At 39.9% G+C, this 17,719-nt stretch overlaps 1 protein-coding gene across 1 annotated transcript in view; it reads left to right on the forward strand.

Annotated features, from left to right (window-relative positions):
- cyth3a (cytohesin 3a) overlaps window positions 1-17,719 on the forward strand; it is a 44,417-nt gene that overhangs the window by 10,868 nt on the left and 15,830 nt on the right. The window contains exons 2-7 of the mRNA XM_083904286.1: window positions 9,365-9,447; window positions 9,760-9,824; window positions 11,364-11,430; window positions 11,554-11,672; window positions 14,795-14,875; window positions 14,988-15,100. Coding sequence (XP_083760412.1) covers window positions 9,365-9,447; window positions 9,760-9,824; window positions 11,364-11,430; window positions 11,554-11,672; window positions 14,795-14,875; window positions 14,988-15,100 — 528 coding nt within the window. The remainder of the gene's footprint in view (window positions 1-9,364; window positions 9,448-9,759; window positions 9,825-11,363; window positions 11,431-11,553; window positions 11,673-14,794; window positions 14,876-14,987; window positions 15,101-17,719) is intronic.

The raw sequence follows: 17,719 nt of genomic DNA on the forward strand, positions 1-17,719 counted from the left end.
AGTGTGTGGCAGTAGAAGGCTCTCCCTCCTTCTCTATCTACCCCCCGCAGATTCTACTGGCAATGCTGAATCAAATATTGACTGTTGGCTGATGCTGAGCAGATGTGTCGTACGAGGAGGACACAGAGTGCAGACCACCTCAGATGCAAACCACTGCACTCACAGCAGGGGGTCTCTCACTCACTCTCTCTCGCAAAACTGCAGCTTAACCAGAGTAATCAGTGTGAAAGCTCTTCAGCTCCTCCAGATCCTGATTCTCCTCATGATCCAAGTGGTTCGTTAATAATTAAACGCTGTATCAACTCCCCTCCCCAAGTGTCTCCTCACGCTAAGAGACAAATTATTGTCAGCTCCAAAAAAAACCAGAGGGATTAGCTGATTATGATACTGTGTTCAGCCTGATGGGGGCGTTTGGATTGTATTTTTGCCTTTTTACGATATTTAATCAAGTTTGAACGTGTAGAACCAGAGTCAATACCCTAAAAAAAACAACTTTATTCTGCCCTCAGGTCTTCTGTTCCACAGACACTAAAGTCACTATCTAGAAGAGGTTAAAATCTAATAAAGGTTGTTATTATTTTAGTTTGGATTAATTTGGAAACGCATCTGAAGCACATGATCGCACGCTGCTCCCCGTCTGTTCTTTAAACTACGTCTTTTGTTATTGTTTTGATCTAAATTGACGAGATAAATCTGGACAGTGAGTGCGTTTACATTATACACTAAAAAAGCCATTATTATCGAGTTTCTGCAGTTATCTGGTTATTTTAAGGGACACTGTGTAGTATTCATGGGCTTTTTTATACATATTATGTGCTCCTGCATTGTCTAGTCACTGTATAATAGTTTTTGTTTCATTTTCGTAGTGTTTCAAAAAGTCATGTAAAATAACATGGTCGTGGGCCGCGGTTGCATAGCCACTGTTAGTAGCGAGACGCCATGTTTCTACCGGAGCCTGTAAGGACAAACGCGAGAGAACAAATCAAGCGTCTCTTTACTTGTAGCTGAAGTCCCGCCTCCTCTCTCTCCGCCTCGTCTGCTACGGCCGCGGTAGCTCCGCCCTCTCCCTCGCCGGCTTCTGACAGCTCTACCGCGGCCACGAAGAGCTGTCCCTCGTCCTCGTCCTTCACCTTTAAGTGCTCATGTAAACGGAATTTGCCGTTATTGGTTTTGGGAAAACCTGTTTAAAGCACCTAGGTTTCTGTTCTGTCAATAATCTGATTTCTTAGAGACACGTATGCACCTTAAACGGTTTATTCCAGTTACCCGATTATTGCCAGTAATCTTTTTTTTTAGTGTGCATGTAAACGCATTGACTATGTCGAATTCTGAAGCTCCAAACTTCAGCAGCTTCCCGGTATTTAGCCTCTGAAGGCTGTATACCTGGATTTTTCCTAGAATAAAGTAGTCTAAAAATGGCAGAAAAAGAGGGAAAAAAACCTTTGTGACACCTGTCTAATTGTTGCAGCCCTGCATGTCATTAAAGCGACTTTGTGAAGCGTCTCTGCAGACACACTCTCTCTCTCTCTGTGTGTGTGTGTGTGTCTGTGCTGACACATGAGTTTCCTCAGCGTCACTGAGTCAGAGCAGGTTCAACTGAGGCTGTGAAAAACCTGCGTTTCTTTACGTCTCTGAAACACCGGCGTTGAGGGCTGAGCGCGTGGGATTACAGCCAACTGTCTGTGTGTGTGTGTGTGTTCTTGTACTTGAAGCATACTGAGGACCAGTGAGGGTTTTTAACCAACAAAGTGAGGTCATTTTTACGGAGTGAGGACATTTTGGCCGGTCCTCACTTTGTAATCATCAAAATCACTTCCTCAGGTTGCTATAACATGCTATACTCAATTTTTGGTAATTTTGGACCAAAAATGTTGGGTCAAATTTTAATTTTTTTTATTTTGGACAACAGTATACTATGACGTTTTTGTAAAATTTTAGACCAAAAATTTTTCGTCAATTTTAAAAATAAAATTTGGTTGACATAGTATAGTATGACGTTTTTATAAAATTTTGGACCAAAAATTAAAAAAATCTAAAAAATCTAAAAAGTTTTCCAGCTGTTTTTGCTCTGGGGCTCCACCTGCAGACATGTTATGGTACTGCAACCAGTAGTTCTCTGTAGATGTCATTCATTAAGTAGATATTTGTAATTGTGTTGATTTATAAAGTGGAAATGCTGGTCCTCAGTATGCAGCAAGTACAAGAATAGGTGTGTGTGTGTGTGTGTGTATGTGTGTGTGTGTGACCTCAGCTGTAATTCAGAGCCGCGCCTTCATCTACAGTCACGGATGAGGTCAGAGGTCACGGTGCTCAGATTAGACTCTGGATCCAGCTGAAGGTTCTCAACATTGACTTCCTGTTTCCGTGCACATGCTCCACTTTTTTTGCGTCAGGGCTAAACAGGGTTATCTTTTCTTTTCTTTTTTTTTTAAAGCTCATCCACTTGAAAAGATATTATAGCCGTTAAGTCCTCTCTCTCTTACACACACACACACTCACAGTTGGTGAAAAGTAGGTCTGCAGCCAGAGTTAAGCGAGCGTGGGATTCTTCGCTCTGAGCTCCATGTGCTTCGACCACCATGATTTTCCCTCTCTCTCTTCAGTTGTACACAGGTAGTTTCTACTTAGGGCTGAGCAGTTCATTTATTTAAAGGTGCATTATGTAATAAATGATAAAATCCTCCTAATATGTCACAGAGACTCAGGAATAATGTTCATATAACAAACTGAACTCACCAACAACAACAGTACAGACAAAATATTTACATTAAAAAATATATTTTGCAGACTGCAAATCATGTTTACGTTTTGAAATCATGTTTTGGCATGTGGCGCCACCTACCGCCGTCTACCAATCATTGCAGTCAGTAGAGTCTCAGCTGCCGAGCAACCACGGGTTGCCAGTTACATCAGAAAATGAAACCTAACAGTTTGTATTTTGAATTTGACAGTTTTTGGCCACATTCTTACATATGGCACCTTTAATGAATTCAATTCACTTTGTCTTACCTTCCACTTCTGTAGTTCATGGCTCCAGGCTTTAGGCTTTTCCACTGAGAGACTTAACCAGAATGTTCCCTAAAAAACAAACAAAAAAATGCAAAGTCGCCTTAGTCACATGACGTAATTGCGATGAAAAGTTTGTTGTTTTCTTTCCGTGAAGAACTTTCACTCAAATGAATCTTTAATTATCTGACATCTTATCTGGTTATCTGGATTATTAGTAGGGCTGGGCGATATGGCCGAGAAGAAAAATCCCGGATTTACTTATAAAAAGTAGATTTTAACTACTAAAGACAAAATAATTATTCAAATGTTGCACTATGTGATGTCCAGAAAGGAAACAAGTCGGAGGGTTCCGCACGGAAGCTCCCGAGGGCAAAAGGTACGCCGTAGTAAGAGGAGAAAATTATTGATGTTTTTTGTTTGTTTGTTTTTTTTAATCGTCCGGAACAAAAATCTGGGATGGTTGCTCGTTAGCTCCTCCCGCTAACCCGAAGCTGCTGCCAACTAATAACTAGTAACCACGGCAACTGCTGATTTGAGCGACACATCGACCAAACTCTAAAAAACAACTCCGCTAACATCGACGACTCTTTTGTTCTCATTTGGAGCGAAAAACATCCTCAACTCGCACTAAAGCGATAGGGTTAGATAGATAGCGAAGTCGTGTTTGTAGCAGCAGACATGTGACCTTATTCAGTGGTGGAAAACCCTGGATTTAAGCATTTCATTTTGCGTGAAAGTCTGGAAAAAAGATGATAATATTTTGACTTCCTGGTCACAAATATGTGCTGGAGAGTGACATCCAATCAGAGCTCATGTTACATGTTCAACGTTGAGGTTTAACTGGCGTTGACAGAAAGTGCTGAATAAGTGCGTTTTCTATGAAACACAACAACAGGTACAATCACAACAAGAAAGTAGACATAAAAGTAGATAAAGTCACAGTCTTGACATTTTTGAAAAAGTCTAGAATTGGGATTTTAGGAAAAGGGCAAACACCCTGCTCAAGAAAATGTAGAAAATACAGTGTGGTGTACAGTTAGAATGTCTTCTCAGTACCTCAAACAACCCGACTCCAAAACTATCCCATTAAAATGTGTGTTAATACACTTGTTTTACTCACACTCACACACACACACACACACACACACACCTGAGGTGGTGTGTGTTTACGACGAGGCAGTGACTCACTCTGTAATTGATGCGAGTGGCTTTTATTGTGCGAGCGTGGCCGACTGACCGTGTTTGCTCTTAAAAGTCGTGGATGTGTTTTCCCCTCTGTGCTCCACACACTAAACTCATTTCCTGAATCAGTCATAAAAGGTCACGGGGGGGGGGGGGCATATCTGTGTGTGTGTGTGTGTGTGTGTTAATAATGTAATTGGTGGACTTCACCATCACTAAACCAGATTAGCCACAAAACCAGAAGAACATTAGTCGTGTTTAAATGTATAAGACGTGTGTTTTTAAAGAGTCACTCTGTGGATTATTCAGAGGACGACGGCGGCCGTGCGTCTCCATTAGCGGCGCCGGCGTCGGGCGTTTTTTATTAGTGCGTGTGCGACTGCATGGTCTCATTAGATTAGTAACGAATGAGGATTGTAATCGCGCAGTATCTTGATTAGCTAATGCACGGCCTGAGGAGGTAAAAGCCCTGACGTCGTCTCCTGCTCTGTGCACTTTTATCTTCCTCTGGGCAAAGAAATGGAATCTTCAACCACAGCAGATCATCTGCCTCCATCTCGTCCTCGTGAACCTTCTCCGTGGTCTTCCTCTTCAGCTTCTCCTGCCCGGCAGCTACATCTTCAACATCCCCTCGTTTATAATCCTGTGTCCATCCCGAGGACAATCTCAGCATCTTCATCTGTGAGATTGTCCTTTAATCTCGCTGCAGATACAGACCTGACCTTTCTTTGTCCTGCAGAAGTCTCTGTTTCATTATTCACCAACAAGGAACAGAGAATTTTCACAATAAGAGCAGTCAAAAGTGACGCTTTCTTCTGTTTCATTGCACCCTGGTCTGGTTCTGTGCTGTAGAGGTCGAGGTTCAGCTCACACTAACCCCGACACAGTTATCGTTTTTAACTACTTTTGTAATGAAGGTTTTCACCTTTTATTTGCAAAAACAAATACACTCTTAGAAATAAAAGAGCTAAGTAGAACCATATAAGGTTCTTCGGCTTGTCCTCATAGGAGAACCCTTTTTGGTTCCTTTTATAAAGAAACCCTTAGTGTTACCAAGGGTTTTAAAGGGTTCTCTGGCTCAAAATGGTTCTTAGTGGAACCATTATTGTTACCAAGAACCCTTGAAAAACAAATGGTTCCAAGTAGAGCTGAAACGATTAAACGATTATTCATCGATTACTAAATTAATCGCCAACTATTTTGATAATCGATAATCGGTTTGAAGCTTTTTTCATGATTAAAACAAGATTCCTGATTGTTTTAGCTTCTTAAGTGTGAATATTTTCTTTGTTTCTTTGCTCCACATAAACAAAGAAATCATTAAAACTGAATCATTTTGGTTTGTGGACAAAACAAGACGTTCAAGATCATCGTCATTTCCAGCTTTGACAAACACTGATCCACGTTTTTTAACATTTCCTGACATTTTATGGACCAAGTGATTCATCGATTAATCGAGAAAATAATCGACAGGTTAATCGGTTACGAAAATAATCGTTAGTTGCAGCTCTAGTTCCAGGTAGAACCACAGCCCTTGAAGAAGAACACTTTTGGAACCCTTATTTCCAAGAGTGTACCTTGTGTGCAATTTCTGGTTGGTACGTATTATTGTGCATTTTTAAGTGGTTATATATGTTAACCCTGGCTCTTTTATATTGGTTATATATATCTGTGTATCACGTAGACTCCACCACTGGTCATAGCTGGTCTCCACTGTCTTGTAGACCAAGTGAATAAAATGAAAAATTCAAATACGTTATATGTCGTTGTTCAGTTTAAGTAGCTTTAATGTAGGACTGCAACTTATGATTATCTTCATCGTTGATTAATCTGTCGTTATTGTTAAATGTTAAAAAAAAAAGGTGATCTGTCTTTACCCATCCTGGAAATAATGAGGTTCTCCAACGTCTTGTTTTGTCCACAAACCAAACTAATTCAGTTTTAATGATTTCTTTGTCATATGGAGCAAAGAATCTTGATTAAATTCACATTTAAGAAGCTGGAAAAAAAATCATAGAGAAACTATGTCAATTTGAAATTTATGTCAAAACAGAGAAAGAAGTATAAAACATCACTTAGGGTTTTTTCTTTGGTTAATAACAACATGGAAACACTTGCTCTAATTGACTTGTGAGCTACGTTTCCCACACTGTTGCTGAAGTGCTGTCATTCAGCCAGAGGTTAGTCACACTAATCAACGTCTTTATTTCCCTACTTTATATCCTCCTCTGTTGTCGATTAAAAGACAAAGCAAATCCCTCAGCTGTTGAACACACCGTGGTTCACACATTACATAACTGGGTCAGGAAGCGCTTTCTTCTTCTTCTTCTTCTTTCTTTGACTCATTATTAATTGGAATAACGTGTTCAACAACACTCAGCTTCCCTGAACGTGACTTTCTTTGAGAGAGAGGGAGGAGATGAACGAATCGCTTCCCTCCTGAGCATCAATGACCCTCTTTTTAACTTTAATTGGTGCAGATTCACTGCTGCGAGGCGAAATAACAAGTCACTGTATTTTTTAAAATATATATATATATATATATATATATTACATAGTTTCTCTCTGCCTCTAAGCTGGCTTAATGACGCAGGCTGTGCACGGCAAAATAAAGACAAAGTGAAGTGAGTGTGTGTGGGAGAATGAACCAGAGATTTTAATAAAGATTGGAAAACAACAGCGAGGGAGAGAGTGCATGTGTAAAACATCTCCCAGCTGCAGAGGAGGAGGAGGAGGGAGTAGTTTGGGATTAGAGCTGAGTGAAATCACTAAACTCAGATGTAATTAAAGAAAACTGTCGTCTCTTTTTTTAAATAGAATTCCCCACCTGAGCCAAATAAAGGAGGAGAGGGAAGACAAGCTTAAACATCCTCCTTTTCTTTCTGCAGTTAAAGTAAAGAACGTGCAGGGGAGGCAGAATTTAGTCATACTGACCTGATTTATGTCATATCATTATTCAATAACATGTTTTTCCTCCATAAACGTATATTTAGTGCGATTATGTCCCTTTTTTTTTTAATCAAAATCCTTAAAAATATTGTACATTTTCCTATTTCTAATATCTAATATGAATGAATAATTGTGAATGATCTAACACAGCATCACTGTGTCACTTCACTGTGTGTGAATGGATGAATCTGTCTTTGCATCTCTTTGAGAAATGGATTCAAGAAACTTTTAGTCACATAACTGTCCAAGGGTTCGCTCCACATACATCAAAATTTGGCAGGTGTCTTACTAAAGGGACTAGTGTGTTTAGTGCCAATTTTGATGGTGTTTGGACCAGAAACACGAGAGATATCCATAAAAATGCGGGAGTTACTGTGCGTCACCGACCTATTAATTCATTAAACGTCTGTTCGTCTGTTAGTCTGTTAGTCATATAACTGTCCAACTGTTAGCTTCACATACGTCAAATTTGGCAGGTGACTTACTAAAGGCATCGTTGTGTTAAGTGCCGACTTTGGTGTTGTTTGGCACAGAAACGCGAGAGATATCGGTAGAAATGTGTGAGTTTCTGTGTGTCACCCGTCTATTAATTCAAGGAATGTCCATTTGTCCAACGTTGAACCACATAACTGTCCAATGGTTTGGTTGGGAGGCTACAACTTTGGCAGGTGACTTACTGAGGGAACCAGTATGTTTAGTGCCAATGTTGGTGGTGTTTGGATCAGAAATGCGAGAGATAACGGAAAAAATTTGCAAGATATGTCACCGACCTATTAATTCATGAAACGTCTGTTCGTCTGTTAGTCATATAACTGTCCAACTGTTTGCTTCACATACGTCAAATTTGGCAGGTGACTTACTAAAGGCATCGTTGTGTTAAGTGCCGACTTTGGTGGTGTTTGGCAGAGAAACGCGAGAGATATCGGTAGAAATGCGGGAGTTACTGTGTGTTACTCGTCTATTGACTCAAGGAATGTCCATTTGTCCAACGTTGAACCACATAACTGTCCAACGGTTTGGTTGGGAGGCTTCAAATTTGGCAGTTGACTTACGAAGGGGACTAGTGTGTTTAATGCCAAATTTGGTGGTGTTTGGATCAGAAACGCGAGAGATATCGGTAGAAATGTGGGAGTTACTGTGTGTCACTTGTCTATTAATTCATAAATGTCCATTTGTCCAACGTTGAACCACATAACAGTCCAATGGTTTGGTTGGGAGGCTACAAATTTGGCAGGTGACTTACTGAGGGAACCAGTATGTTTAGTGCCGACTTTGGTGGTGTTTGGATCAGAAATGTGAGAGATAACGGAAAAATTTTGCAAGATATGTCACCGACCTATTAATTCATGAAACGTCTGTTCGTCTGTTAGTCATATAACTGTCCAACGGTTTGCTTCACATACGTCAAATTTGGCAGGTGACTTACTAAAGGCATTGTTGTGTTAAGTGCCGACTTTGGTGGTGTTTGGATCAGAAATTCGAGAGATATTGGTAGAAATGTGGGAGTTACTGTGTGTCACTCGTCTATTAATTCATAAATGTCCATTTGTCCAACGTTGAACCACATAACAGTCCAATGGTTTGGTTGGGAGGCTTCAAATTTGGCAGGTGACTTACTGAGGGAACCAGTATGTTTAGTGCAGACTTTGGTGGTGTTTGGATCAGAAATGCGAGAGATAACGGAAAAAATTTGCAAGATATGTCACCAATACATGAAACGTCTGTTCGTCTGTTAGTCTCATAACTGTCCAACGGTTTGCTTCACATACTTGAAATTTGGCAGGTGACTTACTAAAGGCATTGGTGTGTTTAGTGCCGACTTTGGTGGTGTTTGGACCAGAAACACGAGAGATATTGGTAGAAATGTGGGAGTTACTGTGTTACTGAACCACATAACTGTCCAACAGTTTGGTTGAGAGGCTTCAAATTTGGCAGGTGATTTACCAAGGGGACCAGTATGTTTTGTGCAAGTTTGGTGGTGTTTGGACCAGAAACGTGAGAGATATCGGGAGAAATGCGTGAAATATGTCACCAATCTATTCATTTACAGAACGTCTGTTGATCTGTTAATCACAAATCACTGTCCAACGGTTTACTTGAGAAGCTTAATTCTTCACCTTTCTCCCTTGTTGTACTCTGACTTTACTTTACGTTACACGGCCATAAACCTGATTCTAAATTATGAATGTGAGCCGTTTACAAATGTGATTTTTTTCTGTTTCAGTTCCCGAGGATCTGTCCCTGGAGGAGAGGGACGAACTGTCCAACATCCGACGCAGGAAGAGAGAGCTGCTGGATGACATTGAGGTTTGTCTTTGCACATAAATGTTTAAACTGTATATATAAATGTTTACTTGACGCTTCAGCCTCCATCTTAAAGACGACCTGGAGTTTTGAAAATGTCAAAATCTAAGCAAATGGAGCAACAACTGCAGTTGATTTTTTATCAGGAAATTGTTCATCATATCTATTTGAATTGCTGATGTAAGTGATGCAAATTAGCCCACGGTTTACGTTTGTGTGCTCCAGTTTGCTCCGGTCAGAGTTGTGAATTAGCCGCTGTGTGTTTGTGTTTTCTCATCTGATCTCCGACCGCGTGTCGCTCTTCTTTTCTCGCAGAGGTTAAAGTTCGAGATCGCAGAGGTCATGACGGAGATCGAGCAGCTGACGTGCGTCGGAGAAAGGTGAGGCGCTGACGTTTATATTTGGTGTAATATTTAGAATTTTGCATGATTTTAAACCACATTTTTAGACACTGAATGACTGTTTGGATGATTTAATAATGATAAAGTTAAGGCCACATTATACTTCTCCGACTGCGTATGCGTTATCCGTCTGCGTCACCACGTAGACGCCTCGAGCATTTATACTTCTGCGTCGTGGTGACGGACACTCGCTGCAATTTCCCGCCCGATCAGTAGGGGTCGCTGCGCAAGGTTGTTGTGCTTCTGGCTACAGTGAGCAATGGCGTCCGAGAAAGAAAGAGAGAGAAAGACTGTTGTTTTTGAAAAAGTGGCCGTTTCTCACTTTTCTGTGTCACGGAACGCAGTTTTAAGATAATTTGAGGCGAGAAATTGGCCATTTAGAGTCTAAACATGTGCTGTGTGTGTTAAGATATGACGTATTTATAGTTCGGCAGCGGCGTTATCGGCGGGGATCTGCTCCGCCTCTGTCAGGACGCCCGGAGCGCACTGAGAGCCGGCACAGAGCAGCTTAGCTCAGCCTGTCCTGAGGACCAATCGCAAGTCTTGCCGTCTCCGTAGTCCCTTGACGGAGTGACGGACACTTAAAAAATATTTCGTGCAGACGGAGACTACGCAGAGGCTCTTCGACAGTCTCTGCGTCGACGCAGAGTCTCTACGTAGCCTACGCAGAGCACTTTACGCAGAAGTATAAATTGGGCTTTAGTCAGGAGGTTAGTAAGTCAGAAGAGAAGATTTTTATCCCTTTACACACACTTTTCCAACAATAATTCGATTATTAATTGATTACTACTATTAATCTGATTTTCCAGCTTCTTAAATGTGAATATTATCTGGTTTTATTTGCTCCTTATAATTAAGAAATCATTAAAACTGAGTAATTTTGGTTTGTGGATGTGTTAGAACATCATTATTTCCTGGTTTGGTCAACACTGATCAACATTTACATTTAAAGGCGCCATATGTAAGAATGTGGCCAAAAACAGTTACTACATTCAAATTCAAAAATACAGAGGTCTTTTAGGTTTCGTTTTCTGACGTAACTGGCAACCTGTGGTTGCTCGGCAGCTGAGACTCTACTGACTGCAATGATTGGTAGACGGCGGTAGGTGGCGCCACATGACGCCAAAACATGATTTCAAAACATAAACATGATTTGCAGTCTGCAAAATATATTTTTAATGTAAATATTTAGTCTGTACTGTTGTTGTTGGTGAGTTCAGTTTGTTATATGAACATTATTCCTGAGTCTCTGTGACATATTAGGAGGATTTTATCATTTATTACATAATGCACCTTTAATTAATTGCTATAGAAAGTATGAAAATCAAAAAATGATCACAAAAGTAGTTAAAATTAGTGGTAAAATAATGACTTTACTTGTGTTGGACCTTGCCGTAAACAATTATGTGACATAAGTCGGTCATTCACTCACGGCTGAATTTGCAAATATGAATAGTTTCATATCCAGTTACTTCCTCATCATGCAGAGTCTAACATTGTCTTGTTGTTGTGTTCCAGTAAAACCTCCCAGAGAAACAAACAGATCGCTATGGGCAGGAAGAAATTCAACATGGATCCAAAGAAGGTACGACTCCTCCTCACAGAGTCTCTGCAGACTTAAAAAACCAAACCAAATCACTCACTTTAGCGATGACACTTTGTCTTCCATGTCTTCTCTCGTCTTCTTCTTCGTCGTCGTCGTCTCCAGGGAATCCAGTTCCTGCTGGAGAACGACCTCCTCCAACACACTCCAGAAGACATCGCTCAGTTCCTCTACAAAGGCGAGGGCCTCAACAAGACGGTGATCGGGGACTACTTAGGTGAACGGTGAGTCGTCGTCGTCGTCGTCCTCATGTGAGATTTACAGCTCCTCTGTGATTAGAGAGAGAGAGACAGAGAATTATGGGCTGGATTCATCGATTTAAAAAACTTCAAACTCTCCCAAACATGAATCTTTGAGGCAGTCGTCAGAGTCTACTGGGAATAAAAATGGTCAGGAAGCTCCTCACATCTGTGTCCAGGAGACTAGAGATTAGATGAAGAACACTGTAAACTGAATCTAATCCAGGATTATGGAAAGGTTAGCTTTGTACACAAAAAAGGTTAAAAAAAAGACATCAACAACTAATAATATATATATTTTACAGCTGAAAACAAAGTGCTGTATATCAGAGATGAATGAAACAAATATAATATAGTAACATGAGACCTAATAGACCTTAAAAACATACAATAAAACAATAATAATACAGTACAAAGCATAAAAACAACACAAACAAGTCATACAATAAAAACTATATTTAAAAAAAGAGTCAAAATATGTTTAAAGTGAATTAAATCACAATGAGCCAAAAATAGGAATCTGGAAAATACGATATTTTTCAATTACAAATGTCAAAAACTGAATTTTTAAAGGTGTAAATGTTAACTTTGAGCTAGTTTTTTTTTCATCATTTACATAAAGTATGAACATGAAAAGAGTCAGGAGTGATTCAGCCTTTAATCCGTCCTTATATTTGCTGTTCTGACCTAAGAGTCTGTCTTTCAAAGAGAGAGTTTTGTTTTACAAAGGAAGTGATTGTAATGTTTCTGTCAAAAGTGATGGATTTTCATTGAGGAAATTTTTTTATTTTCCCTCTTCCTTTGGCCTCACAAGGTCCTGACAAACATGATCTAACCATTACAACTAAAAATAGAATTCTCATAATATGAGCAACAATGAGTGACATTTGGCTCACAGCTGTTATGTGGTGGTTATTTTATTATTATCATTTTTTTTTCTTCTCAAAAACAAGGATTTAAAATTCACAGTGTAAAACATACATATTAAATATGTAGTAAGGTATTGTAAGGTGTTTTATTTTTATATGAAAGGTGCTGACTGTGCTGATGCACTAATGAAGTGCAGTGACACTGCAGCTGGAACAATGGAGCTCACACATGCACAGAGAACAAGGGCTTGAATGAAGGTTTTGTGGGGGGGGGTGGGGGCGCGCGGTGGTGCAGCGGCTCGGGGGGGGACTCCTATTTATTCATGTGGAATCATCAAAGAGTCGACCTGTTCTGTGTTAATCACAGGAAACACAGGCTCGGAGGTTTGCACTCACTCATTATCACTAATTAAGCTTCTGCAAGGAGCACGGACCTATGGTTAAGAGCTGAGTGTGTGTGTGTGTGTGTGTGTGTTTGGGGGGGGGGGGGGGGGGGGGTTGTGACAGTGAGCGAGCGGAAGTATCTAAAAAGGAAAACAGATCGAGAGGAAGATGTTTCCAGGCTGACTGAGCTCTTAAATGACACCAGCAGCTTCAGCAGCAGCAGCCATTTTGCATAATTCAGCACAGACTGTTCATTCATGCTGTCGTCACACATTTACGTCATGTTACAATATTAGTGTTAGCCTAATAAAGCTTTATTTTTGAAACAGTTGACACACAATTCTCACTTTTTTTCTCACAATTATGACATGAATCTCAGAATTTGGACCTTTTTTAACATCTCAGAATCAATTTAATCTCAGAATTCAGAGATTAAAGTGGCTACAAACTTTTTTCCCATGTCATGCCTGGGGCTGCGTAAATCTGCGTAAAACTTGTTTTCCTCAAAATTCTGACTTTAATCTGAGAATTTGGGGATAAAGTGTTTTTATTTCTCCAATGTCATGTCTGGGGCTCCGTAAATCTCAGAATCCTGACTTTTTTTATTCTGGGGTTTTAAATAATTTTGACTATAATCTCAGAATTCTGAGATTAAAGTGGATAAAGTGGGTTTTTTTTTTCTCCCATGTCATGTCTGGGGCTCCGTAAATCTCTTTTTTTCCTCCCAATTCTGACTTTAATCCCAGAATTCTGACGTTAAAGTGGCTATGAATTTGCATTTTCTTCCCCCGACGTCACGTTTTGGGCTCAGCAAATCACAGAATCCTGACTTTAATCTCAGATTAGTGTTTTTGTTAACACAACAGTCCATATGTGACCATTTCTTTTGTCACATTGTAGACACATTGTAGCTTCAATCATCTTCGGCCTGTATACGCCTCAATGTCTTCTTCTTTGATGCTGGTGCAGCAGCGTTACATCGCCACATACAGGTCTGATAATGTACTACATCATTCAGAATCGTTTGGTGTGGACTGAAACGATGCCGTGTTTATGGAAAGCAATGCAAAGTGCCTTGATATATAAATAATGTGAATTAAATTGAATTGTCAGGCCATTCTCCATAATCTCTAGAGATGGTGGTGCGTTCAAAGTCTCTTAAATCCCCGTTCTCTGGCGTTTACATTCCTCCGTGACACATTAATCTACATCAATAACCCGTATAAACCTCACAGGACAGAGGAAAATCCCTCATCCGTCGTCCAGATCGCACAAGATTGTTATTGCGACACAAGTTTGTTGTTTGTTTCTTCTCTTCTTTCTGGTTCTCAGCGTTTCCACTCTGGACAAAAAACACAAAACTAAACCAAATCTGAAAGAAACCCTGGTTTCCATTTACACAAAAACAGTTCCACGAAAACAAAGAGGCGATCGGGGGAATGTACGACAAACGGCATCAGAGGAGCGACGACCACAGCAGCCGCCTCACAGCAGCTGTGTGTGGATTCTTTCTTCTTCTCAAACATCTCTGACGGCCAAACAAACCTCTGAAGGGTTTTTTGTGTGTGTGTGTGTGTGTGTTTCTCATCAGTCAAACACACAGTTTCCTCCCTGGTCTCGTGTTCTCGTGTCCAGCTGTTTCTATTGAGTCCAGACTCTGAGCTCTGTGTGTGAAGGTATGACTCAGGCCACAGGCACGACAGGAATGAGTAGAGACAAGGAATTCAGGTGGAGGGGAAATGGGAATGTTTTTTCTTCTGGCCTCACGTTGCGTTCAGGGAAACCCCGGAGAGGTTTCGTTTTCTTTGAGAAGCAAAAAACGTAATTCTTTTCCGTTTTCTTCTCCACCGCCAGAGACGACTTCAACATCAAGGTTCTGCAGGCGTTTGTGGAGCTGCACGAGTTCGCCGATCTCAACCTGGTTCAAGCGCTGAGGTCAGCAGAGTGATTCAAAACTGAAATATTCACATGTCACGTTCGCCCTCACTGACTCACCGACTCCTCCTCCTTCCTCCTCCTTCCTCCTCTCTGTGTGTGTCCGTCTTAGGCAGTTCCTGTGGAGTTTCCGTTTGCCGGGTGAAGCCCAGAAGATCGACCGCATGATGGAGGCGTTCGCCTCGCGGTACTGTCAGTGCAACCCGGGGGTTTTCCAGTCCACAGGTGAGAGACTCTCAAACGGCAAAATCACAACACACGGTGTCTCAAGGAACTGCACATCGTAAGGAAGAATTCCATGATATGTGGCATCTGCCTAGATAGGTTGGGGTGAAAAAGGGAAAATGGCAGGACAGAGGAGAGGAAGTTTTATTCTACAGACTGAAGAGGAAACAAATCATGATCACGAGCTTCAGCTCACGTCCTGATGAAGTGACTGATCCTCTCCCAAAGTTGCGTCTCTTTTAAAAAGTTGCCGCACAACAATCGGCTGTTATTAAAAACTGAACTGACGTGTTTCCTCTCCGCTTTTATGACAATTATCTTGTGAATTATGCTCCCGTTTGTTTCAACAAGGCTTTTATTGTGAAATATTTACAGCACCATCAGAGGGTGTCTTTATTGACTACAGAGGAGCATTTACAAGGATATTATTTATGCTAGATTTTTCCTGGTAAACAACAGCTCCACAAAGCAAATGACATCACAAATTAATCAGCCTGTTATCTTGAATAGAAAGACGTTATTCGTGTAATTTTTTAGAATTTTTAGTGCATAAATGTAACATATTATTATCTTTAAACAACTGGTGCATTATAGTAAGATTCTTTAAATAGTTTATCCATTATTTTATCCAACTATTTCAGCCTTTTAACGCACGAGCTTCAGCTCACGTCCTGATGAAGTGACTGATCCTCTCCCAAAGTTGCGTCTCTTTTAAAAAGTTGCCGCACAACAATCGGCTGTTGTTAAAAAGTGAGCGCGACACGTTTGACATGTTGTCTGTTTGCTTTTATGTCAATTATCTAGTGAATGATGTCCTGCTCCTGTTTGTTTCAACAAGGCTTTTATTGTGAAGTATTTACAGCACCGTCAGAGGGCGTTTTTATTGACTACAGAGGAGCATTTACAAGGGTATTATTTATGCTAGATTTTTCCTGGCAAACAACACAAAGCAAATAACATCTTTAAAAGACCACACATTAATCAGCCTGTTATCTTGTATAGAAATACATTATTTTATATTTATATTTTAGAATTTTTAGTGCATAAATGTAACATATTATTATCTTTAAACAACTGGTGCATTATAGTAAGATTCTTTAAATAGTTTATCCATTATTTTATCCAACTATTTCAGCCTTTTAACGCACGAGCTTCAGCTCACGTCCTGATGAAGTGACTGATCCTCTCCCAAAGTTGCGTCTCTTTTAAAAGTTGAGCGCGACACGTTTGACATGTTTCCTCTCTGCTTTTAACGTCAATTATCTAGTGAATAATGTCCTGCTCCTGTTTGTTTCAACAAGGCTTTTATTGTGTTTTTATTGACTACAGAGGAGCATTTACAAGGGTATTATTTATGCTAGATTTTTCCTGGCAAACAACAGCTCCACAAAGCAAATAACATCTTTAAAAGACCAGAAATTTATCAGCCTGTTATCTTGTATAGAGACATTATTTTTAGTGCAATGAATAAATAAATGTAACATATTATTATCTTTAACCAACTGGTGCATTATAGTAAGATTCTTTAAATAGTTTATCCATTATTTTATCCAACTATTTCAGCCTTTTAACGCATTAGTGAGTCACAGCCAGAGGGTTATTTTGGAGTTTGCATGTTTTCCCCATGTGTGTGTGTGTGTGTGTGGGGGGGGGGGGGTTCCTCCAGGAACTTGGGCTTTCTCCCACAATCCCACAAAAAAAGACTTGAGGGATTGAGGTTAGATTAATTGCAGATTCCCGGGCTGTATCCACACACACCTCTTCACAACAAACAAACACACACATTGCATCCACATGATCCATCCAAAAAAATGATTAAAAACTGATCTTTTTAAAGAGCAGAATAAATGGAGGTGGAAAACAACACTGATGACACTCAAAACACATTAAAATAACACTAAATTGTACAAATGTCTGACTTTCAGTTACTCAAACGACGTGAAGAAAACATAAATTAAGAGAATAAAAGTGATAAAAAGCAGCAGCCCTGGTGTTGTGTGTGTGTGTGTGTGTGTGTGTGTGTGTGTGTGTGTGTGTGTGTGTGTGTGTGTGTGTGTGTGTGTGTGTGTGTGTGTGTGTGTCAGTCCTCAGTACAGTAAGTACATTCAGCCTGAGGCTCTTTAACTCAGTGATGACCTGTTTTTTTTGTTTTAATGCGTTTCAAATAATCATTAAAACATCAGAGTTAATGTAAGTGAGGCTGGATGAGGATTAACCAGATTACAGTCGAACGCATGAAACCACAGTGAACGAGCACCAACAAACACAGAGGACGTGAGTTCACTTTGTGATCCATGTCTCTACAAATACACAAAAACACGTCAATTATTCAACAAACCTTTTGTGTTTCTTCAAGATTTATTCACTCGCATTTTGATTTCTCAGCTAATAAATGACCTGCGTAACCCCTTACTTTACAGTAATATATGTATATATATATATTGTATTTCTGGATAATATATTGACATTTAATCAAATATTATGATGTTCATGACATTAAATTAAATGTTGATAAAAAAATAAAAAAACTTGAAGTAAAATGTTATATTTACGGACATAAAAAAAATAAGCTTCATTATTTGTGTTATAGCAGAAAAAAGTGTTTTAGCCAAAGAAAAA

This window comes from Microchirus variegatus (genome assembly GCF_963457635.1).
Source record: "Microchirus variegatus genome assembly, chromosome: 17".
Lineage (NCBI taxonomy): Eukaryota > Metazoa > Chordata > Actinopteri > Pleuronectiformes > Soleidae > Microchirus > Microchirus variegatus.